We start from the raw sequence: 25,065 nt of genomic DNA on the forward strand, positions 1-25,065 counted from the left end.
AGAAAAAAGAAGAAGAAAAAGAAAGAGAAACGTGAGGAACAATGTGAGAAGGAGAACGAGGAGAGAACTGTCTGTGAGTTAACTTAGTTTTTGGACGCGCTGGACACGGTGTGGCATTATCGCAGTGAAAAGCTAACACAGTGTCATGTTGTCAGTTCAGTTAAAGGAGGCCCTCAGGTCCTTTGTGATGATGCGAGACCTGCTCAGCCTCGTGTGCTCTCCCGGTCATTATCAAGGGATGAGAGGAGAGAAGGAGGTAGGGGAAAAGGATGAAAAGTGTGTGTTGTAGTAACGTTACCAGGAGCGGTAATTATGAGGGGCACTGGAAACACATTCTCCCATAATTCTCAGGGTGTTTGTGGCGCCTAAGCATCGGGCTGTCCCTCAAGGCCAGTGGCAACACTCGGGTGAAGCCCAGTGCAACTCTCTCTCTCTCTCTCTCTCTCTCTCTCTCTCTCTCTCTCTCTCTCTCTCTCTCTCTCTCTCTCTCTCTCTCTCTCTCTCTCTCTCTCTCTCTCTCTGTGACACGAAGGCAAGGCCAATTATGGACTCAGGCGCCCCAAAAGGGAAACAGCAAACACCACACACTCAACAACGTCTATGGGGAACGCCTCCCCCGGCCACAAACACACATACAGACATCTTACAACCCCTCCAGACCCTAACCATGCAAGCACATACTCATTCTTCCTCTCACTTTATCTCTCACTGTCTCTATCTCACAAACACATATAGCCTACACACAGTCTATGGGTGGTAAGGTGAAGGTGTACCTAATGAAGCACTGGCCTCTGGTCCATTTCTCTATGGATTAACTGGACACCGATTCTTAGCTGGAAATCTAATCATGTACCCCCACCCACACCCCCTGCCCCTGGGATGAAAGAGCTAGACAGTACTGGCCAAATCCTATTGCAGACTGAACTTCACCCCATCGCCAGACCGTCCTGCTGCTGAGGGTGTTCCTCAAGGCTCTGTCCTTGGTCCTGGTGTGCTGTTGCACTCAGTAATGACCCAGGGCCACAGTAAACCTTTTACCTGTTCATGGCATCCACTATACTTAATCCCATTGGAGAGGGCAATACCGTAATGAGCTCTAATGTGACTCAGACCCGGACAAGGAGCTTCAAAGCTTTAAAGATTCTCTCAAAACACCCCACTTTAATCTGTAATAAGCTTTACGGGCAAGAAAATAATCATATCATTTTTATTCAAGGAGAAAAGTGATGCAGGGCTTTTGGACAAAATAAGAACACTGCCAGAAAATGGGATGACAGGGAAAATGTATAAACTTGAAAAACTTGGTGGGAATCTTAGGGGTTTATTTGTAGACCGATTAAACCATTATCCCTTATCACTGTGCCTGTTACTGTTACTCTAAATCATTCATTCATTCATTCATTCATTCATTCATTCATTATCTGTAAGCGCTTATCCAATTCAGGGTCGCGGTGGGTCCAGAGCCTACCTGGAATCATTGGGCGCAAGGCAGGAATACACCCTGGAGGGGGCGTCAGTCCTTCATAGGGCAACACACACACACACTCTCACACATACAGACACTTCTGAGTCGCTAATCCACCTACCAATGTGTGTTTTTGGACTGTGAGAGGAAACCAGAGCACCCGGAGGAAACCCACGCAGACACTGGGAGAACACTACTCTAAATCAATACATCTTAAAGTATTCTTTTTATTAGGGCACCAACATAATTGTCCATTTTCATTCCTTTTTTAATATATAATATATATTTAATATATTTAATATATTAAATATAATATATATATAATATATATATAATAATTTAATATATATATAATAAATCGAAATACAGCTTCTCTTAACATTGCTTTAATATGTTAATAACAGAAATACTCCAAAATTTGATTAATTTGATTAATATGATTAAGATTAATATTTGGGAAATAGTTTTCTGTTCTACTCATGTTCATTTAAAGTTAAAGCAGGCTTCTTCCTTCTTTTTTTTTTTCTTTCCCAAAATTACCATTCTGGAGATACACAAAGCTTTTTCTGATAAACTATTGAATAAATATAATTTTTCAATTCTCCCACTGACTCTAATATGCCACATTTATATTCGTTTGCCGTAGTAAATAGTAAACATTAAAGCAGTAGTAAACCTGGACTGGTTAAAGGTATGAAAAACCCAACCAGGAGTTAGAGACATATTTAAAGCTCTAGAGCATATCTGGCCACTGCCATTGGCTTGACCAGTTATTGGAACCCCTTTTTCTTGTTGCCCCCTTATACTTTATTTCCCTTGCCCCTAATACACCTAAATCATGTAATCAAGGGCTCGGAGATCACACGCCAAATTGAATCAGATGTGCTTCAACTGTCGAATCGGAAAAAAAACTGCAATGGCTGGTTGGCCCTGAGGAGCCTCTTTGAAAAGCACTAGTTGCAGGCTCTGGGGACCATTAAGCAGCAGGCCCTCTAGGGTCCAGCTGGTATGTGTGTGTGTGTGTGTGTGTGTGTGTGTGTAAGGGCTTTGGCAAAGGGACAGAAGGTGAAATAAATGGCCCAAGTTGACGGCAGCCATGAAGGGGGCCACAGCGCAGAGCAATAAGGGCTGTGACGCTGATGAATGTGTGGAAGGACACAGAGGCGACCCTGACCACTCTCTGGCTGAAATGAAACCACTGGGATATAAAAGAAGGAGGGGGGGGCTCAGGTTATTAGAGAAAGACTGGGACAGCCAGACAGACAGAGGATGAGACATGGATGGATGGATGGACATTCGGGTAGGAGAAAAAGGGGAAAGAGGAGAGAGAGAGAGAGAGAGAGAGAGAGAGAGGGTGTGAGTTGGAGAGAAGGGTGGTAGGGTCATTATGTGTTTAATGAAGTGCAGTGGTCACTTTTGGATTAGACGGTGTAATTATTCAACTCTAACGCCCTAAAGTAGGGGCTGGCCGTAGTCGATAATTTTGATGATGATTAGCCGTGGTCTGTTTTCTGTTCTGTGTGAATTTGATACTGACAGCAATAGAAAGTGTTATAATCACAATGAGATTAAGATATTATTCACTGGATTCGTTGGATTTGTGATGTCATTAAACACTGACCACACATGGAGAACACTTCCTGCCCGTTCTGATCTAACCAGTGTTGGCCAGCATTGAGTGGTGATGAGTGATGACAAGTAATGCCTGGCCCACACTTCTGGATTTTAAAAATCGTAACAAATGTTTAAATACATGGGACACCCCACACATAACGACACCGATTTTTCTATGAAGTCCCCAAACTGCACAATTGCTGATGGCTGACAGGCAGCTCCGGTCCTCAAGACCTCATGGGAGATTCCCGAGAACTGCTACATTGCGAGGGCAGGTGGGAGTTTCTCATGATTGTCAGTAAAGCCATAACCGTCCCTCGACTCTCATTGGTTTACGATCTTTCAGGCATGACGCTAACATCGGGTTTCACACCTGAGAATCAGAGTCCGCCCCACACTACAGAACACTGTGTGAATATTGAACACGTTTTATATGGGGGTTAATATCGGAGGACTAAAGACTGGTTTATGTCCTCCACAAACATACATTTTTACATACATTCAAAGCCTGATTGCTGCCCAAATATCAACACTCCTACTTTGCTACCACTCGTAATGACTGTATCACGTAATCTATAATGATTCAGTCGTTATGTTGTCGTGCAGTGATAGAAGCTAATTAACAGAAGTTAATTAACAGTCAATTCAATAGTGACTTGTGATATGATTGTAAAACATTCCAACTTCCCGTCCCATCCAGTCCACGGGTTCAGTCACTGTGGCCTGTTACTGCTAAAGTTACCACAGTCGAAATTGTGTAAAACTGCACAAACACAGAACTTTTGAAACACACCATGTGGCATTTATATTAAAAAAGTAAATAAATTGACTCTAATTTATTTCATCGATGGAGACAAATAGCACAATGCTATTCACAGAAATGGGGTTCCAGTAGAATATCAAGCGAGATCACTCTCTAAAATCCTAGACCTTAAATGCAGCATCAGCTGTGTACGGCCCGGCCGTATGAAACATGTCAATAAGTAATTATCATGTAATTGATTCAAATCAGGTTACACCCCAACCATCATAACTCCTAATTTAATATTCCAAAGCTCTTCATCCTCAATAATGCTCTATTGCTGTCGCAAGCAAGATGGCAGGGATGAAGTCTTAACAATAAACTTTCAATTTTCATTCTTTCCCAGGGACCGAGCTTGGCAAACGAGTACCTCCTCCAGAAACAATATTTGTAATATCCAAGATTTCCCCAGACAGATCCAATCACTCAATTGAATTACTGCCCCATTCTCTAAGATTCATCCCAGGCCTTGTGTCACTCCTAACCTCCATTCTTCCAGGCATGTTGTGAATAATGTAGAAGAACGACTCCTTTAAGTGGGGCAGCATCATATTTAGGAGGCATTATATGGATCAGCCTCACAGGCCTCAAAGCCAGGAGGAGGTCTGGAGTGGCGTTCCACGTTCAATCATCGTTCGACATTTACGTCAACCACAAAAGACTGCAGTTACATTTACGGTGTAAGCAGCCTCTTGTACACGTGCAGGCCGTCAGGAGGAATGAAGGATATTGGTCAGTGATATATTTGACCTGGAAAAGTGAGTCTTTTGTGGTGGCTGGTACATTTGTAGGAGCACTAGGTGTGATTTGGTAGTTTTGCTCCTGGGCTCCCCCTGCAGTTGCAGAGTGTACTTCACTTATTCAGCACGGTCCTGAAATCACAGGGTACTCCAAAATGTACACATTGCAGTTTCATTAGCAACAGCAGAGGCTCTGTTCTCCCTGTTACAGGTCAGTGAAGCATCACAATGGTTCTGAAGGTCTACTTAGTGTTGCTTTAAAATTCACTGTGTACAATATAACTTGTTAAATTAGTTCAAACTAAAGCAACACTAGGGAGTATATTTACCTTAAAATTGCAGCTTGTTTTGATGCTTTACTGACCTCTGATAGGGAGAACAGAGCCTCTGTCATTGCTATTTCAAGCTCAGCTTTGCAGAAACTGCACTATGTAACTTTTAGAGGTGGATATCAGGGCATTTCTGTAAACGTGAATTACACTCTGCAACAGCAGGGGAGCATAGGAACAAATACACCAAATCTTACCTAGTGTTACTTTAAAGGCTATACCACTCTCATTGTTTCTGGTTGATATCACTTCAAATGACAAGAAGAACATGTAGTGGGGAACGTATGTTATGGTGCCTGTGGTATTGCTGTGAGGATCTGATTGCATACACTGCATTGCGTAAACAATAATAAGATCAGGTATTGATGTTTATTATTAAAGCAACACTAGGTAAGATTGGTTAAGATCCCCCTAGGTGAATTAATTATTACAGCACTGTACTGAAATCATTGTGGAGAGGGAGGATGGGGCGTAGCTTCCTACGCTGTTCTAAAAGATACAGAGTGCAGTTTATTTAGTGCTGAGTAGCAATGACAGAGGGTCTTTTCATTTTATTATACATCACTAGAGCATAATGGTCATTTTGAAGCTGAAATATTGAGGTAAAAATATTACGTAGTGTTCCTTTAATTCTGGATTAAAAACGCCACTCCAACTCTCCCTAAAAGCATTGACTAGACGACTATCAATCCCGAGAAGAGTTAGAGGGGTCTTCATACTTATAATTCTGTATGTGGTTGAATCACAGAAGTGTTCATAAACCTTTAAGTGATATATACAGTTTAAATGTAACTCCAGAATGTGTATATTTAATTCACACTGACTGACATACCTGCAGTGGCAGGGGAGGCGTGACGGGCGAGGGCAGGCTGCGAGCCGGTGATTGGTTATGCCTGTGAGTGGGTGGAGACTGTGGAGGTGGAGCCTGGCCGTGGCTGGAGGAGGTACAAGAGGAGGTGGTCCCCGCGGAGGCCTGCGACTGGATGGGTGGAGTCAGCTGATGATGCGACGGAAGCTGATTGGGCTTCTGGAGATGGGCAGGAACACAGTGTTGTTCTCGTTCGCGCTGTTGCTGCTGCTGCTGCTCTCGTTCTCGCTGCTCGCGCTCTCTTTGCTGTTGTTGCTGTTGTTGTTGTTGTTGTTGGTGTTGTTGCTGCTGCTGGTGGTGCTGCTGTATCTGTTGGAGATGCTGAAGGTGCTGAAGCTGGGAGTTGAGAGATGAGGTAGCTGCAGAGGAAGAAAACAGCATTCGATCGTCACACTGACACTTTTAAATGTTCCCTGACACCTGTGCAGCAAACCACAAAAACCACAGTCGATGCTACTGCCATCAGGGCAGTGAAAGGGCTTGGTTTTCTTTAACAGTTAGAGGACGGGTTCCTGTGTCCTAGCCTTATGCACTTTATGTACTACCTGAGAAAGAAGATACCGGCATTTTAACACCAGGATGGCATCATTTATTCGTTTTAAGTGGTTTATTCTGTAATTACGCTGTAGAAAGACCAGAATTCTGTAACTAGGGAGAGCCCAGGAGCAGAAATACCAACATTTTTACCTAGTGTTGCTTTTACAGAAGAGTTCCATGAGAATCAAGTTTTCTCAGTGTCCCTTTTCCAGTCCAGGGTCGCGTTGTGTCCGGAGCCTACTCGGAGTCACTGGAATTCCAGCAAGGCTGGAACACACCTTGGAGGTGGCGCCAGTCCTTCACAGGACAACACACACACACACACACACTTTTTACAGGCACTTTTGAGTTGCCAATCCACCTACCAACATATGTTTTTGAACCGTGGGAGGAAACCGGAGCACCTGGAGGAAACCCACACGGACACGGGGAGAACACACCAAACTCCTCACAGACAGTCACCCGGAGCGGGAATCGAACCCACAACCTTCAGGTCCCTGGAGCTGTGTGACTGCGACACTACCTGCTGCACCACCATGCCACCAGCTCCTGAACAATGATTTTTAAATTAAAAGTGCCAATAAGGCCATAGAAAAACTACATGGAATCAATTTTTTTTACATTGATTTCCACTAAAAGATAAGATAGTTATTCCTTCTCCTATAAAGTTACTAATTTAGAGTAAGTTATATTTTTCTTTGGACAGTGAGGAAGAACGTAATGAATTTAATAAGTGGGTATGAGCAAACTAAGGATTTAGGATTCCTACCCTCCTCTGAAATGTACATATTGCAGTTTCTGCAGTGCTGAGCCTGAAGTAGCAACAGCAGAGGCTCTATTCTCCCTGTTAAAGGTCAGTGAAACATGACAATGATTCTGAAGCTGTAATGTTAGGATTAAAAAATGTACTTAGTGCTGCTTTAAAATTCACTGTGTAACTTGTTTGATTTGTTCAAATTTAAGCAACACTAGGGAATATATTTACCTTAAAATTGCAGCTTGTTTTGATGCTTCACTGACCTCTGATAGGAAGAACAGAGCAATAAATACATGACTAAATTCACATTAGACTTAGTCCACGGCAACATCCCAGTAACCCAGGCAGCAGGTCGACATGTCACGTCCTTCATGTACTAATTCAAAGCCTGTGGTTCCGTTGTGAGCTCTGCTTGAAGTTAGAGACCTAAAAAGTTTCCGTAAAATTATAGCATCATCACTGTTCGCCGGCCGTTGGGCTTCATGCTCCCCTGCAGATAGACAGTAATTATTGAGCAGACCATGCCTCTAGAAGCATCTACGAAAAGTGGATTACCGCCCCTCAGGCTGTTTAGAAATGTTCCAGGCTTTTGATGTCAGAGCACTCTGTCCAAACCCCTGGTCTAAAGGACCCTTAGAGTTCATTTAGAGTAATTCACTCCTCCTCTCCTTAGCTGTGTCTCCTCCATTTAAGAAAGCTCTTTCTATGGTCAAGGCCTGGTTTTTTACAGTAGCTACGAGACACGGCTTACTTCTGCCCCTTATTAATCCTTTTGTTATTGTGTGGTAGTGACATGCTGTACTTGTAGGACACTTAACTAACTTTATTTTTTAGTTTATAAAATATTCTAAAATTTGTTATTGCCTTGTGAAAAAGATCTGCTCTTAATAAGAAGGAGATACTGTCACCAACCCATTCAAAAGTAATAGTTTACTCACAGAACGCACAATTCAGAGTAAACAAGACCTTCTGTGCAATTAACCTACACATAGAAAATAAAACATAATATAAGTCATGGTCCATTTTTGCTTTGTCTGACAGCAGTGCAAAACTGAAACTGCTGAATTTGTCCTTGAAAGGCTCCAAGGGCGCCTCTGAATATGGAGAATCGCCATTTCTTTTGAAAAGATTCCACAGCGCTGACCCATGCTTTTGTTCCCCGAGCCCACGGCAGTATAGAAAGACCTACACAATGGCGTCTCATAAACACCATCTCCATTGCCCACAAACATAATAACCCAACTGTATTTCCATTCATGCCGAAGGTGACTTGGCAACCCAAGGCAGCGCATTCAAATGACCTGCGTTTCTCGCTCATGAAAGGGGTCCGAAATAGAAGGAGAAGGCCGGCCGCCAGAACGCGCCTATATAAATCGACATGACCTTTGTTTGCGCTCGAGAGGAACTAGAAGAGGGGCTTGCAAACAGACCGGCGACTGACCTCCAAAGACAGATCTAATCATACCGCTCCTTCAAGAAGGAGGTATCAGTCGGCAAAGTTCTGATTCAAGTTCTGTCTGATTTCAATGCAGTTCTTCACAAGGTCTCCATCAAGATGTTTTCTCAGTTAACAGCGAAAGATGTATTTTTTTGTTTGTTTGTTTGTTTTTATTTGTTCTTACAGTTCTTGTTTCGCTTCAGAAATTAACTCGGATGATCTAGATTGGATGGTTGAAGAGTAAAAACAAAGCGAACAAAACAACTGGCTCAGTACAATACAAATGATGCCCTCATGTCTGCGCACCAGGAATAATTCATTTGGATTGGTAAAGCATATTTAATTACAGCGGTAAGACAAATCACCACAAATGGGGCGATGTACAGTAGATCAATTTGCAACGAACATGTATCGACGCACCGAACACTGGTTCATTTGCGAAGCAAGCGTGGACGAGCAAGTCTCCATAATTAATTGATGCACTTGAATAATTAAAAAACAGGATTTTTTTTCCCCCCACACTTTTTCCAGGGAGATAACTGGGAAAATACATTGGGGCTGGCATTGCTTTGATTAGCTCGGCTACTCCTGCATCACTGCCGGACAGACAGGCGTGCATTTGATCCCTTCCCCCAACACCCACACTCTCAGAGAAGGGAGAGAATCAGAGAGAAAGAACAAAAAAAAAGAGAGAAAGTATCTCTCGACCAGTAAACAGCCCACTTTTATATTTCTTCTATCGGCTGACACGTTGACACCACTCTCACACCCCGCCATGAATTATATATCATCTGCACCCGGCAAAAAAAAAAAAGAAAAAAAAGAAAAGAAATGAAAAAAAAAAAAGCCAAGAGTCCAATTCACACATGAAATGTTGGGGCAAGTTGTCTTGTAGGGGCTTGACAGGGCCGAAAGCGCATGTGACTCTCTCCGGCAAGTCCAGACGTCACTTACCACTGGGAGAGGAAGGAGGGAGGAAGAACAGGGGCGGTGGAGGAGGGGAGGAGAATGAGTTAAAGAAAAGGAGAAAGGGGTGGTGGCGGTGGTGGTGCGCAGTAGATGTATGTCAAAAAATTATCGAAAGGGAAGGGGAAGATCAAAGGCGAAGGCAGGCCCCCTTTCTCCTGCCTCCAGTCACGAGGGCCGCAGAAAAAGAGGGAACAACAACAGCGAAGAAAAAAAATGAAGAGTGTGAAGAAAAGGAAGGAAAAATAACAAATAAAGCGAGACAGACCGAGCGAGGGAAGGAGGCCCCATGTGGCCCTATTATGTGGCTAACACTGCAGGTAACGGCGTGCCTTTAACGGTGGCGCTTTATAAACTCTGTCGTCTCGTTAAAGGAAGCTGCTGACCTTCTGCTCTCCTTAAAAGAGCCGGGCGACTTCATCAGACTCGCTGTAATCGGTGGACATCCGCTGAGCTAATTGTCAGGGCGAGGCATGAGCTGTGGCACAGACAGTGAGGATGTTATCACTGAGAAGAAATGACACGGCTCTGGACGGGTTTCTTACTAATACAGTACTGCTGCAACGCATTGATCAATTCAGATGATATTAAAGTACTTGAAGCTATGCTTCCTTCCATAGTGCTACACTGTGCTAAAGCATGTGTTACCACCATGAAATGTAGGCTTTGTTATCATTGGTTTGGCAGCTCTAATGGACCCTGTATTCATGACATTTTACCTATGCGTTTATAAGCTGTCGTGGTTATAATCCCTGACATAAGCTTGTGCAGTTGATTTAAAGTCATTAAAATGACATGCATAACACATAGCAACCCAGTAAACAAGGAACATCCCTGGACGTTCAGAATAGGTCTAAAAGTAGTCTGTCTGTCAAGGACATATTTTAAATGTCAATGGACGTCCAAAATCCATCTTAATAAGTTAGTTAAGTGGTGACCAATCGATAACGTCAGTGGACGTCCAAAATACGTTTTATACAAGTAATTTATTTCGGGGCCAATTAATAACGTCAATGGACGTCCAAAATACGTCTAATAGTCGTCTTTTCAATGTCTTTGTTTGGGCGTCTTTTCAACTTCCATTTTCAACCTTAAGAGAACGTTGATTAGACGGCAGTCATTACGTTATTTCAACGTTGAATCAACGGCTAAATGTTTACTGGGAAGAATATGTGACATGATTATAATAACAATGTGCTCATAAGGACATTGTTGATCTAATGTTAAAACAATGAGTTAAAATGTTCTTATGAATACATATTACAATGTGTCATGAAATCTAAGATGTATAAATCATATTTAATTTTATAAGTGCTTTATGTGTAATAATAACACCACAAACTATAGTTTATCTTGCAGTAATGAGATGTTATCTGTTTTTATTATGAAACATTATGAGTATCAGGTATATTCTTATGGGTCTTAACATTGCTGACACCATTTATTATGTAAGTTTATTATATAATTACTTTTATTATATAAGTACATTTGGAAAGACCATTGGAAATGTGGTGTAAAGTAAAACTAATGGACTATAGACTGAAATAAAACAAATTGAATCAATTTGAAAAGCTCCTAGTCCAGGTTCTGCTCCTCATACTCCAAGGTTGTACTCGTGTAAGAACATTCTACAACTCTTGGCTACAGGGACTGCTCTGTTTTTTGATCTGTGCTGTACTGAATCAGCACAAGCTGGATTTAAAACATGAGATCTGTGTTTAAACAAAGGCACATTCGCCAAATGCCACCATCTCTTTCATAGGTTATGCATCCTTTCCTGAGCATCTCACAGTATTAATTAGAGCAGTGGTGTTATCCACTACGCAACACAACCCACTTGCACAAATTAGGATATGCTGTATATGTTGTATGTGTTTTATCAGGAGTGTTACCTACAGTAGTGCAGCTGTTATATCAAACTCTCAGGACCGTGGACCAGAATCGCTGAAGTTAAAACCATTATTTTCTGAGATAGTGACAAAAAAAAAACCCTTTGACTCGCACTATACGTTAAATGTTCAGTACTAAAGACAGGTATAAAGACATAGATATAAATAGAGATACAGTTTTGTGGGCTTTTCTTTGTAGCCTTCCTATAGAAGAAATACAGCCTTTGGTCAGAGGGCACCAAGAGATCAACGCCTGCAGTAACAAGTGTCATCTCTGAGTTACTTTGCGCTGTAAATCACAACTGCAGCTCTTTGCAAAAGCAGATTTATGACATTTCGGAATCATACTGCATTAACAAATTACATCACAATGTCAGTGTTTTTCCACCATTCATGCCGAGTGACAAATACTATGAATAATAAATTGAGAGTTCATAAGCCCAGTGCTTATCATTCATTATCTGTAACCGCTTATCCAATTCAGGGTCGCGGTGGGTCCAGAGCCTACCTGGAATCATTGGGCGCAAGGCAGGAATACACCCTGGAGGGGGCGCCAGTCCTTCACAGGGCAACACAGAGACACACATTCACTCACACACGGACACTTTTGAGTCGCGAATCCACCTACTAACGTGTGTTTTTGGACTGTGGGAGGAAACCGGAGCACCCGGAGGAAACCCACGCGGACACTGGGAGAACACACCAACTCCTCACAGACAGTCACGCGGAGCGGGAATCGAACCCACAACCTCCAGGTCCTTGGAGCTGTGTGACTGCGACACTACCTGCTGCACCACCGTGCCGCCCCAGTGCTTATCAGTGCATATTAATATACTATGCACCTCAGTACAGTTCAGACAGCAGTGCAGTGAGAGCACTCCCATGTGCTCCTTAGCCCAGTGCAGTTGTATCATTCTTCCACTTGCTGTTTTAATGTTTTCTTTAACTGGAACTAGCAGCCATCCATAGGCTTCAGTGTCGTGTGGATGTGACTTGCACTCTTCTGTTTTGACTCTTTGCACCTCTCTAATGTAACTCATGTTCTCCCTCACATTCACTGCCAGGTGAAAGGAGAAACGGAGACAAAACCTGCGGAGCAGATCCGACGTATTCCTCTGTTTAACAGAAGCTTGCTGGGATGACTCCTGTGACACCTGGCTGTGTGTCCGGCATGTGCAGCTTAAGTTTGTGTGTGTGTGTGTGTGTGTGTGAACACACTTCCTCTCGTCATTCTTTCTGAAAGCTCTTTTCTCTGCTGAGCTGCCAGTGTTAAAAAAAAAATCCACCTGTCTTGTGCTTGAGTACTGACGGATTGTGTGTGTGTGTGTGTATAAAATGCAGCATGTGGCTGATTGTCAGAGGTCAGCACAGAGGTCACAGTGAGCAGGACGAGTGAGGGCGTGTGGTTATTTTTGCTTCATGTACAGAGAGAGTGGAGTGGACAGATGCGGATCGTCCACCTCTCTCATTACGGCCAACCACCTGTCCACCTTAACTCCATCCACACAAACGTTTACAGTGGTGGTAACAAAGCTTGTATGAAAAACAGGAGCTAACAGGGTACCTGTATTAGCTGTATACCAAAGGGCTATGTGTCCAACAGTATCTCAGCACATGCTTACTTTAAGGTGCCCTCATTGCTGACCCATTACAGAGTTTGTGCAATCTCCATAGAAAAGCATTGACAAATCTGAAGGAGCCTAAGGTCACCATGTTCAGTGACAGTTTTCAGTTATAAAGAGGTTTAAACCCCCCTAGCTTTGGGATGTGGAGCAGAGGAACCCTGGAGCTCCATCCAATACTTTCGGGATGGGTTGGAGTGCCCTTTGTGTTTTGAAGCCATTCAATAGCTCAGTATCATCAGTAGCTGAACTCCCTATTGACATTCTTGTAGCTGAATATAATCATTCCCATGGCAGTGTTCTGGTATCTAGTCCTAGGCCTTCCCAGAAGAGTAGGGTCTGTTTCTGCAGTAAGAGGTGGATAAAACCCCCAATGAACACCTTTGATTTCAAGAGAACTTTGGTTAAATCATTGACGTTGCTTAGTCTTGGTCAGTTTAAAAAAAAAAAAAGGTCTTGCCAGTAAAAGCTCGTTTTAGCCCCATCACATTAGTACATGTTCTGGAGCTCAAACAGCGCTAAACATTCTCAGGACAGGGATCAGACAGTGCTAAACGATAGGCAGACTAACCCCTAGTGAAGTGGACATAAGGCCTTAAGAGGCTGCACACAGCAGCTTGTTGTGATCAGATACCTCTAAGATATCCGTAAAGCCATCCCCAGAGAAGGACTTAGAGGGGGTTTGGGACTAAGTGGGAAAGTACAGAGGTTTAAAAGAGAACCCCCCGCCCCGAGTGGCTGTTTTCTGGTGTAGCTTATTTATGTAAAAAGTAATTGCATGTCTTAATGATCCACGTTTAAATAAGTTCTGTGTGGTGAAGTCTGGTTCCACACCATTAACAGACACGCCCTTTTACATTTCCCAACACTTTCACAAATTCAGCTCCCATATCTGCAGTAACAGCTCTCTGTATCACTTCACAGATGCTTGTGACCTCACAACCATGGTGACTTCAAAGGAATAAAGACAGAGAGTTTGTAACACTCCTTAAAACTTCTGTGTGAATGGTTGTGGCTACAGTTTTGTAGCTGAATACATCGAATTGCACTGTATTTTGTGACATCACATTTTCCATATATGAAATTTTAACGTACACTTCGTAATCTACACACACACACACACACACACACACACACACACACACACACACATACATGATATGGCCTTTAAATAGTTAATAATAACTGCTTGGTTTTACTTCTCTCAGACCTGGCAAACAATAGTTGCCCAATTTGTGGGACACTTTCCACTCCAGTTTCTTCCAAACCCCTGGCCTCCTTTTTCCAACAGCCACAGACATTGGGGGAGGAATTGAGGGGCTCTTTCCTTCCAAAACACAACACACAGCTCATGTGCTAGTCACACTCCAGTCCCTCACAAAGCCCACCGTAGGCCTAGAACCGGGGGTCTCGGCCCTTCACCCTCCCGGATGCCCCGTGCCACTGCTCTCTCTCGCTCACTCTCTCTTTCGCGCGCCTTTCTCCCCTCCATCGAGTGTGGCGGTGCGGGGGTAAAGAGCCCTCATGCAAAATTTATGCTCGTGCGGCAGTTTCAGTGGGCGGAAAAATCAATAGAGCCAGGCCCTGATGCGCCGCGGAGACAGAGTGCTGGTTGACAGACAGTAAAAGCCTTGAGGGTGGGGTGTGTATGTGTGTGTGTGTGTGTGTGTGTCCATTTACAGAGCCAGAGATGGGCCAGGCCTAGTGCGATCTCCATCCACTTCACATCAGAGCCTCATCACAGGATTATTCCTTTAACCACTCCACACCGCACCAGTCTCACAGTTGTGTGTATTAGAAGCAGAAGGAAAGGTGGGATTTAAAGGGGAATTCTGCACATTTTCTAATGATTGATGATGTAATGTTGAATGGTTCATTGTAGATGCTTGATGCTTTCTTTACAGTGGTGTTGAGAGAAACCAGGGGTCATTTATCCTCTGAGTACTTCTCTTACATGAATAGATTTGAACAAAATGCTTTATATTTGAGACCTTTTGCTCAATAAGTATAAGTATCAGCAGAAAAATAAAAAACATTCATTCATCATTCATTCACTATCTGTAACCCTTATCCAGTTCAGGGTCACGGTGGGTCCAGAGCCTACCTGGAATCAATGGGCGCAAGGCAGAAATACACCCTGGAGTGGGCGCTAGTCCTTCACAGGGCAACACACACACACACATTCACTCACACACTCACACCTATGGACACTTTTTAGTCACCAATCCACCATGTGTTTTTGGACTGTGGGAGGAAACCGGAGCACCCGGAGGAAACCCACGCCGACACTGGGAGAACACACCAACTCCTCACAGACAGTCACCCGGAGCGGGACTTGAACCCACAACCTCCAGGTCCCTGGAGCTGTGTGACTGCGACACTACCTGCTGCACCACCGTGCCGCAATTTAAAAAAAAAAAAAAAAAAAAAAAAAAAAATCATGTTCCCTTACATTACAGTTTTGCAAATAAACTTCAGATGATGTAGGATCCCATCTAAACATCTAAACAAGGGGATGGAGAGATGTGAGTGAGTTTTTAGCATTAATCAGAATCTTTTTTACAGCTGTTCATATCAAAAACATAATTTATATATATAAAAAACACTGTTTATTGGTTTATTTAGAGTGGTCCTAAAGAATGGACGGAATGAATGGAAGGAGACTCAGGGCGAGTCCTTGTTTGTTTGAAAAACCCTTTTCCATCACTGTTTTTCACATTCCAGCATTCTGGTATTCAACCAATTTAAGTTTAAAAATCTTTCTGTGATATTTGGGTGTTTTTGCAAATTGTAGGTTCATAATTCACAGCTTGTTGCTATAGAACGGTTCATCAGTGTTGAGGCTGCCTCCAGACGTCTGGTTCCTATCAACACTGTTATGAACGGTTCTATAGCCACAAGTTGTTCCAGAATGGGTCCTTACAGATCAAACGGCCTCTGTACTGACACTGTTTACGTTATTATTACTGCATCTGGCAGATTTTGGCAGCCCCCATCTACGGCAACGTACAGTTTGAGGCTGGTTACACAGGTGGGCTTATGCAGCTTTAGGAATCTAACTCTGGTCGGAGTATAACCTGGTGTTTCAGTCTGAGTTGGAAATAGAACCAAGTCTGCTACGTGAACTTTGGGTAAGTGGGTGGAGTTTCCCTTTAAAAGAGACATGGCTCTTTCTGTCTGAAATAAAAAGCAGCCGTTGTTTTGAAGCAAGCCTTTTTTCATTCCTCTATTCCCTCTTTTTGTTTTTGTCCTCGTGCTCTGCCCACAGCAGAGAAGCAGAAATGAAATGATTTAGATAATGAAAAGACAATGTGCACACGCGAAGGACATCACAGGGCCTTTTGTTGTTTGTTTGTGTGTGTGTGTGTGTGTGTGTGTGTGTGTGTGTGTGTGCATGTGTGTGTGTGTGAGACACAGATTTCAGTGGGCTAAACCCCAAACAATAGGGTTTGGGTTTCCTCTTCTCTTCTCTCTCCCTCCATCTTCTCTTTAATTATTCCCTTTGCTCATCTCAGCGTGAGCATGTTTTTACACACAGTGGTGAGGCTGCGAGAGGAAAGGAGGGAAGGGTGAGAGGGGAGATTAGAAGAGGGGGATGGATAGAAGTATAGAGGAGTGGAGAGGAGAGAAGGAATGAGAGAGAGGAGGAGAGGAGATTTTTGTGCCCACGAGCGCAGCGCTGCGTCGGGCCGTTGATGCGAACGCTGACATGTCACTGCCTGTGATTTTTAATGCTCTTTAAAAACCAACCCAGCACAGCCCGGAGAGAAAAAAAAAACATGAAGAAAAAGAAACACATCTCCCGCTGATATAAAATAGATATTATCAAGAACTAGATCAGATACATAAAATCACCATAGCCCTGCATAGGTTCTTTTCCTTCTCCCTATTATTTATCCTGTTACTAGGCTCCTGCTTTCCCCAGCGTCCCCCAAAACAGAAACAAGAGGAAGCAGATTTCTAGCTTATCTCTAAATTACTTGTTCACTAAGGGTCTGAAAGGACGTGTACAACAGAGAAAAGCAAACTGACCCCAAAAAAGGAAGAATATCTCCAAACTGAACATCATTGAAATGTCTAAAAGACATTTGAAGAAACTTAGAGATGTGAAATAATTCTCCTTCAACGATTTCCTCAAAGAATTGAAGCCACGCCCCCTTAATATTTCCCCGATGTTATATTTTGGTCCACTGCATGAGACATCCCTTGAACGATGTCCGGTTCAAGTCTTGTGACGTTAAAGAACGTTTAAAGGACGTCTTCATGATGTTCTTTTGTTTGCGGGGATGTGCTTTTTTTGCAGTTTGATTGAAGATTAATGATGACTTAAAGGAAGGTGAGGTTATATTTGGTATTTTTACTCCTGGTCTCCCCCTATAGCTGTGGGTTGGAACTGACTTTAACAGCACTGTCCTGAAATCAAGCAGAAGGAAGGGCATGGTGTCCTACCTTCTTACAAATGATACATAGTGCAGTTTCTGCAGCGCTGAACCCAGAGTCACAACAACAGAGTCTCGGTTCTTCTTTTACAGGTCAGCTATAGATCACAATCATTTTGAATATGTCATTTTAAGGTAAGAGTACTACATAGTGTTCCTTTAATTGTGAACTTCCCACAATTCCTCTGGAGAAACAGCTTCAGAAAAAGAAAAATAAGACGAGAGATTTGTGGCTCAGATAATAATGAAACTGGTTATTTACAGCATCACAGCTAAGACACTTCTAAGTGCTGCTAAGACACGGCTGCTAATAAAAACGAGTGTTATTATCTCGGCAAACCTAAGCCCATTGTGTTTTCCCTGTGTCTGTGTGGGTTTCCTCCAGGTGCTCCAGTTTACTCCATCAGTCATGAAAAAGAAAATCAACACTAGTTGGACTGGTTGTGCAAAAGGTCCCAAATGTATGAGAGTGACTGGGTGAGTGTCACCGCGACCCTGACCTGGTTACAGCGGTTACAGACAATGAACGAACGAATGATTGAATGAATGAATAAACTAAGCCCAGTATCTCACTAAAACAGCTGAGATCCCTGGGCCAGGAGAAGACTGAATCCAGAAAAGAAACCTGTGCATCGAGAAAGACTGAACTTTGGAGGTGTAGATCAATTTGAAGACGTCTTTCTGAATGGAAACAAACTATTACAGTTTGATGCTCTTTCTCCAGAGGAGTTTAAGGAAAGTAGACTCCTGAGCCATCTGTGAGCATCATTTGAGCAATGAAATTGTCCTCTGGGTTCTTCCCCTTACTCTCCATTTCCTTGCTTTTAATAGGACCTCGGCGGTCTGTCTGCTGTTTTTTTTTTTTTTTTTTTTTTTGTCGGTTTAGTGGTTTCTCTTGCTGCGTGGCCCATGAGGCACCTGAGCGCTCCATGATGAATGAAGTGGCTGCTGCTTATGCGCTTATCGTGCTCGGCGAGCAGCAACAGGTTCAGCGCAGGCCGAGCACCACTAAATGAAATTCCTCCGTGGGACAATTTATCATCAGCGGCAAATGTATGCAGCCCCCAAAAAACTTCCACACACGCCTCACTTGCGGCCCAGACGCTGACAAGGTGCATGATGGGTAGGGGAAACGAAAGGAGAAGGGGGTGTGGGGTGGGGGGGGGGGGGGGTAGGTGTGGGTAATGGGTTGAAGAGAGAAGTGCAAAGGGGAGGGGTTGGGGGAAAGGGAAAGGGAGGGGTGATGGTGGTCCTCAGCTGAGGAAGCGAGGCGTATTTTCATATCGGCTGATGTATGTCTTTTCTACTACCCACTGCTCTCTTTTTTATATATATTAACCGTTTCGACCATGGGAGTAAATTGAATGTGCCACGGCTAATTTAACACAGGGAGCTTATTAGGAGGAGATACATCATGAGAAGACACAGTCCCCCTCGGTGGACTGCTCATATAAAGAGAACGCCTAGCTTCCATTTTCTTTTTTATCTGAGGGGGATCCAATGGTCTTTATCCACTCAGAAGTGCCTTTAAGTACTTGAGGAGAGATTAGATATAAGATCCTCCTTCGTGAGCTATGGAAAAGGCAAAGGTAAGTGGAACAGATATGACCACAAAAGAGAGAGAGAGAGAGAGAGAAAATGGAACTCCTAACAAACATACAAGTCCTGAGAGACCACCAAAACTGTCCCCATCGGAAAAATAGAGACAGGAGAAAATAAAGCTCTCTGCTCTGTGCTCACTTCAGTTCGTAAAAGATTCAGAGGCGTTTCTGTCCGGCTTTCCACTGAGAGGAGACAAAACAGATTAAAAACGAAAGGAAAGAAAACCAGACGTCTGAGCTTCTGAGGTTTTATAGACTGGTGATTTTAATATTCATTGCCTGAACTGAATAATCATAATTCTTAAAGCATTTTTTGTGTGGTGTATAAATGTGATTCCAATTTTAAACATATTTGGTTATTTCATGGTAAATGTTGCATAGTGTTCACCTAAAAATAACCCAAAAATTAGCATTATTATGCTACAATCACCAACACTAATTTAAAAAAAAAATTTTATGCTTAAATTTGGGATTGTTACTAATTCCATCTATCAATAAATCTCCCCCTAGACCTCTTTTCAAATTGCCCTTAAAGCAACATTGCTATACAGATTAATGCACCACAGTAGAATGCAAACTGCACAGATCTGTCACATCAACTCCCAGACACCCATGCTAACTGGCACAATGAGTAGAGCGATGGGGGAGAGGAGGATTCACTAAACCATATCCAGTATGGGAGTGTAGCCAGTCGTGCTCTCCAGGACTCAAGTGCCTGGGTTTAAACTCTGCCAATGATAACCACTGCATCACTCGGGTGCCACGTTAATATATATTTTCAGCAATGATAGTACAACAAAGAGGACGTTAGACCAGGACCATGTAAACACCACTCTGTTCCCTCAATCACCATTCTGCGATTCCAAATCACTAAAGAGTTGAATCACAAGACAGGAGTTTCTGATGCAGTGGATGGGGAGCACTTAGTTAATGTGAACTGACAGCAAGAAGTAGGGAAGGATGGGCTGAAACGAGTGACATCAGCCACTCCTGGTGCTATATGAGAGATATTGGGTGAGATACGGACTGATAAAACTGGAGTAACGTGTAAGGAACGGGGTAAAAAGTGTAGGGCGAGCGTAACTTAAACTCTCTGCTGATAGGAGAGAGAGAGATGGAAGGAGGAAAGGGAGGTGAAAAGTCGCTTGTTTGAGGGCAGCAAGACACACTTAAGCTATCTCTCCCTCTCTCCTTGGCTCTCGCCTTTCCAGCTGTTTGGGGTTGGATGTAAGAGTTAGAAAGTAATGGATATCCCCTCGCCTGCGGTCTACTCATGTGCGACATGATCCGGGCTCCTTCGCCTTCGCCAAGGACCCCCTGGGGACCATTACACTCCCCACTCCTTCCTCTGGGGCCTCTTTCAAGCCCCCTCTTAACACTTAACACGAGAACAGCCTCCCTGGATCTGCCCCCACCTCCCCGAGCTTACTGAGCTTCCCAAGCTTTCCAGGCTTTCCAGGCTTTCCAGGCATTCCATCGAAAGCACAGCTATTAATTAAGGTAATTACGCCCTGAGCCGGCAATTAGAAACCGCAGATGGCTTTTAGCCGCTGCCTGTCGCCTTCCAAAGAGGGGGCATTGGTTTCAGCTCCATCTGCTGAGCTGGAAATCACCGCAGGGTCTTGTGTTTCGGAGAGATGGGTTAAACAGAGGTGGGAGACGGGAGACGGCCGTCATCTGAGATACAGACCTTCAAGTGACCCCCCTCCATCTCTCTTGGATTTTTTTTTTTGGGGGGGGGGTTGGGGTTTTTGTAGCTCTCTCCTCTGATATGAAATGACAAATGAAACCAGCATCGAATGACAGCAAGCGATCTGACCCTGACAGGAGTGGACGTGGACACGGAAGCGATCTGTTTCCGAAGAGTGATCCCTAGCTGTTCAAATGTATTGGCGCACTTAAGGCAATATTGATTTATTATTACGCTCTGAACGTGTTTCCAGTCGCCGTTTGATTCGTATCGAAGGGTCGATTCTTTAGACGGCGAGGTTATGACGATAAGGCCGGATTTGTGTAGCGTTCCCATCGACTCTTGAGTAAGTGGCCATTGATAAGCTGCTGGCTTACCATTGATTTGCCGCTGACATTCAAGACACAATCCCGACGCAATCCAACACCGTTCCTCTCTCCGTCTCGCAAAGTGTGTTTTCTTCTTTGCTTTCCAAATGGACGTGTCCAGAAACGGTTGCTTCTATTATTTTCCTTACACTTTTGCCAATGAGCTGTAACACAGGAAACCTGAGGCCTTTTAAACTTTACATTTTCCACACGGTTGAACTAAAAGGGGAGCTTATCCTGTCAGAAGAGCTTTTTTCTTCTCCTCACCCTATATTTTAGTAACCTTCCCATCTGTCAGAGAGAACTTTCACGCTCTCCTAACGCAAAATGGCATACCTTTGCCTTCACTGTCTCACAAAAGGTACGCATTTGTGTCAATGGACTGTTAGTCGCAGCGTTCGCCTTTTCTCTAAAAGCTTCTGCAAAAAAGCTCAGAGGCTCGGTTCTCACAGTCTGCTCTGGGCAAGGCTTGTAGTGGCAGCGAGCAATAAGTTACATTATACACGCACACGCACGCAAAAAAAAAAAAAGATAGGAGTGACATATGGTTTACGAGACCCGGCGACAGAACACAATTGTCGGCGCAGTACGATAACCCCATTTTCATTGCGGTTCACTCCCATGAAATTACCATTAGCATTACGACTCATGCAGAACTGAGATAAATGTAAAAACGTCACCCAATTCATCCAAACGGCAATACCAGTTCCCCCAGATTACCATCTCTCTCTCTCTCTCACACACACACACTCTCTCCCTCTCTCTCCCCGGCCTGCCTACTCTAATATTTCATTTACAACATATCGTTGGTTCTTTCTCCTCTCACTGACCATGTAAATCACTAATCAATTTCCATTTCCAGGCCCTGATGATGGCTTGCCACTGAAAGCACATGAATCGTCACAGGCAGCCGGCACAAGACCTTTAATAACAGCGGGCCACATTCACAAGGGCTTTATCTGCAGGGAAATGGAGTTTGGGGGTGGGGTGGGGGTGGGGGGGTGGGGCTTGGCCCACCTCACTGAAATAGTGGTCGATGGTTAGGAACCTAACAAGAACTTTTAGCAGCAGCAGGGTCAGTGGAGAAAGTTAGACCCAAGTTTAAAAGTAGTTCCCAAACAACTGTCTTTTTCTGTTTCTTTTTCCTGCTTTTACTCCTTCCTTTCTTCTTCTATTCTTCCTCCTCATTCTGCCCTTTTCATCTTTTTATTGCTTTTCTTCTTCCTCCGATTTTTCATTATATTTATCTTCTCATATTTCTCTCTTTCCTCTTTTTGTCTTTTGTTTTCATTTCCTTCTTAATTTGGTTCTTTATCATTTTCCCTGTCATTCCTCACAGTTTTTTCCTCTCTGTCTTCTTTGTCCTCTCCTCCTCCTGACTGACACTTTCTCATTCTTCTCTCCCTGCTTCTCCAGCTTCTTCTTCAGCTTCATCTTCCTTGTCTTCATTTCCATCTACGTCACATTCTACTGTTTGTTATGGTTCTTCTTCATTATCGTCTTGTTATTATTCATCTTTGTCTTCTTCCTCTTCTTCATCTCCTTGTCCTCCTCTCCTTCCATATATTTCCTTCACCAGCTCATTCTCTTCTCTTCTCTTCTCTTCTCCCTCCTGCTGCTGTATGTGTTCCTCCTCTGTTTGGACGTGGACGTTGTCCGGCGGAGTGCTGAAGCCTTTTCTGATGTCCACTCATGTCCTGCAGATGATGTATGTGTGCGCCCGTCTCCAGCGCCGCTCTGTTCCTATTACATATCCGAGTGAGCACGATCTCCAGCGCAGCTCCAGCAGCTCAAAGCCAGCAGCGCAGGAAAGTGCGCAGCGAGCGATTTGTTTAATTTAATGCCGCATTGAGGAGCTTAAGTCATTTCAGGCCTCTCCGCACCACTTCCCCAGTCACCGTGGAGAGGAGGCCGGCCCAGCCCCTTTAAAAAGGCCTTTATTGGGGCTTTCCAATTATTTGCAGACTGACACAATTACCATAAAATATGTAGCATGGCTGAGGACGGAAGGCGGGGTGGGGTTGGAGGGGGCAAAAATCCAATCAAAATTACAGGAGCATAGTGTATTTGCTCTGGCCTCTGTGTGTATATGTCCTGACCGCAGACTTCTCTCCACTTTGTGTGTCCCTTTGTGTTTTACCACAAGAGCAGCAAGCCAAAGAGGCCCGCTCGATCAAAACGGACAAAGCCATATCCGATTATCATTATTATTGTCTTTTTCAATCCTGCCTCACCCCCTCTCTCTCTGCTTCTTTTTCCCCGTGTTTAAACCGAGTGACAGTGCCACCAGTCAGACATTAGACAGAACAGTATGTGGCAGGTCAGGCGGCTGCTGAGGCCGCTTCAAGAGCACAAACGCCACAAATATGCCAAACAATAACAGCAGGATTTTCGCAGACACTCGGAGGACACTCAGCGCCGGCGGCGCCTCAGCTGCAGGACGGGGCGCTCTGCACTATAAATACATACACATATATACACATATATATAGAGAGAGAGATGTGTGGTAAACATTTACACATTTAGAGTGAATCAAACAACACAAAATCAGCACATTCCACCCACTGCAGGGTTCTTTAAGGAACCAGAAAGTGTTTTTCTATGACATTGGCTCAGAGGACCCTGGTACGGCATTAAATAATGTTGCAGTTGATAGCTAGAGTAGTCCCCTCTCCCTGAGGTACTGCTGATACGTCCTTCTTACGTTCAGCTGAAGCTATATGTGCATTTTTGATATGGAACTCATATGGAACCCGTATCTACAGTGTGAATGAGTGAATGGGACCACGGTGGCAGATTTAGCTGGACCTCAGGGTAGCACCCTAAATGCTTTTCAGGAAATGACCCGGGACCTTTTCTGACCTCAGAGAGTCAGGATCTCAGTTTTATGTCTCATTTGTTCAGTACAGAGACAGAGCACAAGGAATAACACCCCCCCCCCACCCCCCCCAAACAGGCACACACACTTTCCCAGGGTGAGCCTGAACCAGGTTAGATTCAGTGGCTTGCAACATTGTGGTGTTTAGGTGCCACGTCTGCTTCGTCTGCCAGTTTTAAAAAAAGCCCTCCTCATTAAAGGAACGCTAGTATTTTGATCTTAAAGTTCATTCATTCATTCATTGTCTGTAAGCGTAATTCAGGGTCGCGGTGGGTCCAGAGCCTACCTGGAATCATTGGGCACAAGGCAGGGCAACACAGACACACACACATTCAAACCTACGGACACTTTTGAGTCGCCAATCCACCTACCAACATGTGTTTTTGGACTGTGGGAGGAAACCGGAGCACCCGGAGGAAACCTACGCGGACACGGGGAGAACACACCAACTCCTCACAGACAGTCACCAGGAGCGGGAATCGAACCCACAACCTCCAGGTCCCTGGAGCTGTGTGACTGCGACACTACCTGCTGCACCACCGTGCTGCCCTATCTTAAAGTTACATATTTAAAATCATTGCGATGCGTTACTGACCTGTAAAAGGGAGAATAGGGCCTCTGTTGTTTAACCATGTAGTCATGTGACGTTCAGGCATTTCCATATTTAATATGAACTAAAAGAAATGTCACACTTCAGAAACAGACATCGGTGTGTTTATGTGTATATTTCCAGTCGGCAAACCTGTGATGTAAAGCACCAGGTGGATAAGCTTTCATTCACTCACTCACTCACTCACTGTTACAATGCTCCACAAGGGGGCGCTATTTATGTCTTTGCATCAACGACACCGTGTCCTTGTTTTATGTCGTCGGGTGTGTATTTCCACATTATTAGGAAGGTCTTGTGTCTCTTCCTCTCAGATACAAAGCCATGCAAATCAGGACATGTTCTTTTTCACTGGATCAAATAAGCACCATCTCCGCTCTCTGCATATGTATGGAAAATAAAGTGTGCTCCTGTTTGTCCCTTGATGTGGAGCCTTTACGACAAGAGGTGGTCTG

The 25,065-nt window shown here is 43.9% G+C and overlaps 1 protein-coding gene across 8 annotated transcripts in view; it reads right to left on the reverse strand.

The window, feature by feature from the left end:
• pou6f2 (POU class 6 homeobox 2) overlaps positions 1 to 25,065 on the reverse strand; it is a 159,477-nt gene that overhangs the window by 42,151 nt on the left and 92,261 nt on the right. For all 8 annotated transcript variants that reach the window (XM_066646815.1, XM_066646813.1, XM_066646817.1 and 5 more), the window contains one exon: positions 5,783 to 6,177. In XM_066646815.1, coding sequence (XP_066502912.1) covers positions 5,783 to 6,177 — 395 coding nt within the window. The remainder of the gene's footprint in view (positions 1 to 5,782; positions 6,178 to 25,065) is intronic.

The sequence above is a fragment of the Hoplias malabaricus genome, chromosome 1 (genome assembly GCF_029633855.1).
Source record: "Hoplias malabaricus isolate fHopMal1 chromosome 1, fHopMal1.hap1, whole genome shotgun sequence".
Classification (NCBI taxonomy): domain Eukaryota; kingdom Metazoa; phylum Chordata; class Actinopteri; order Characiformes; family Erythrinidae; genus Hoplias; species Hoplias malabaricus.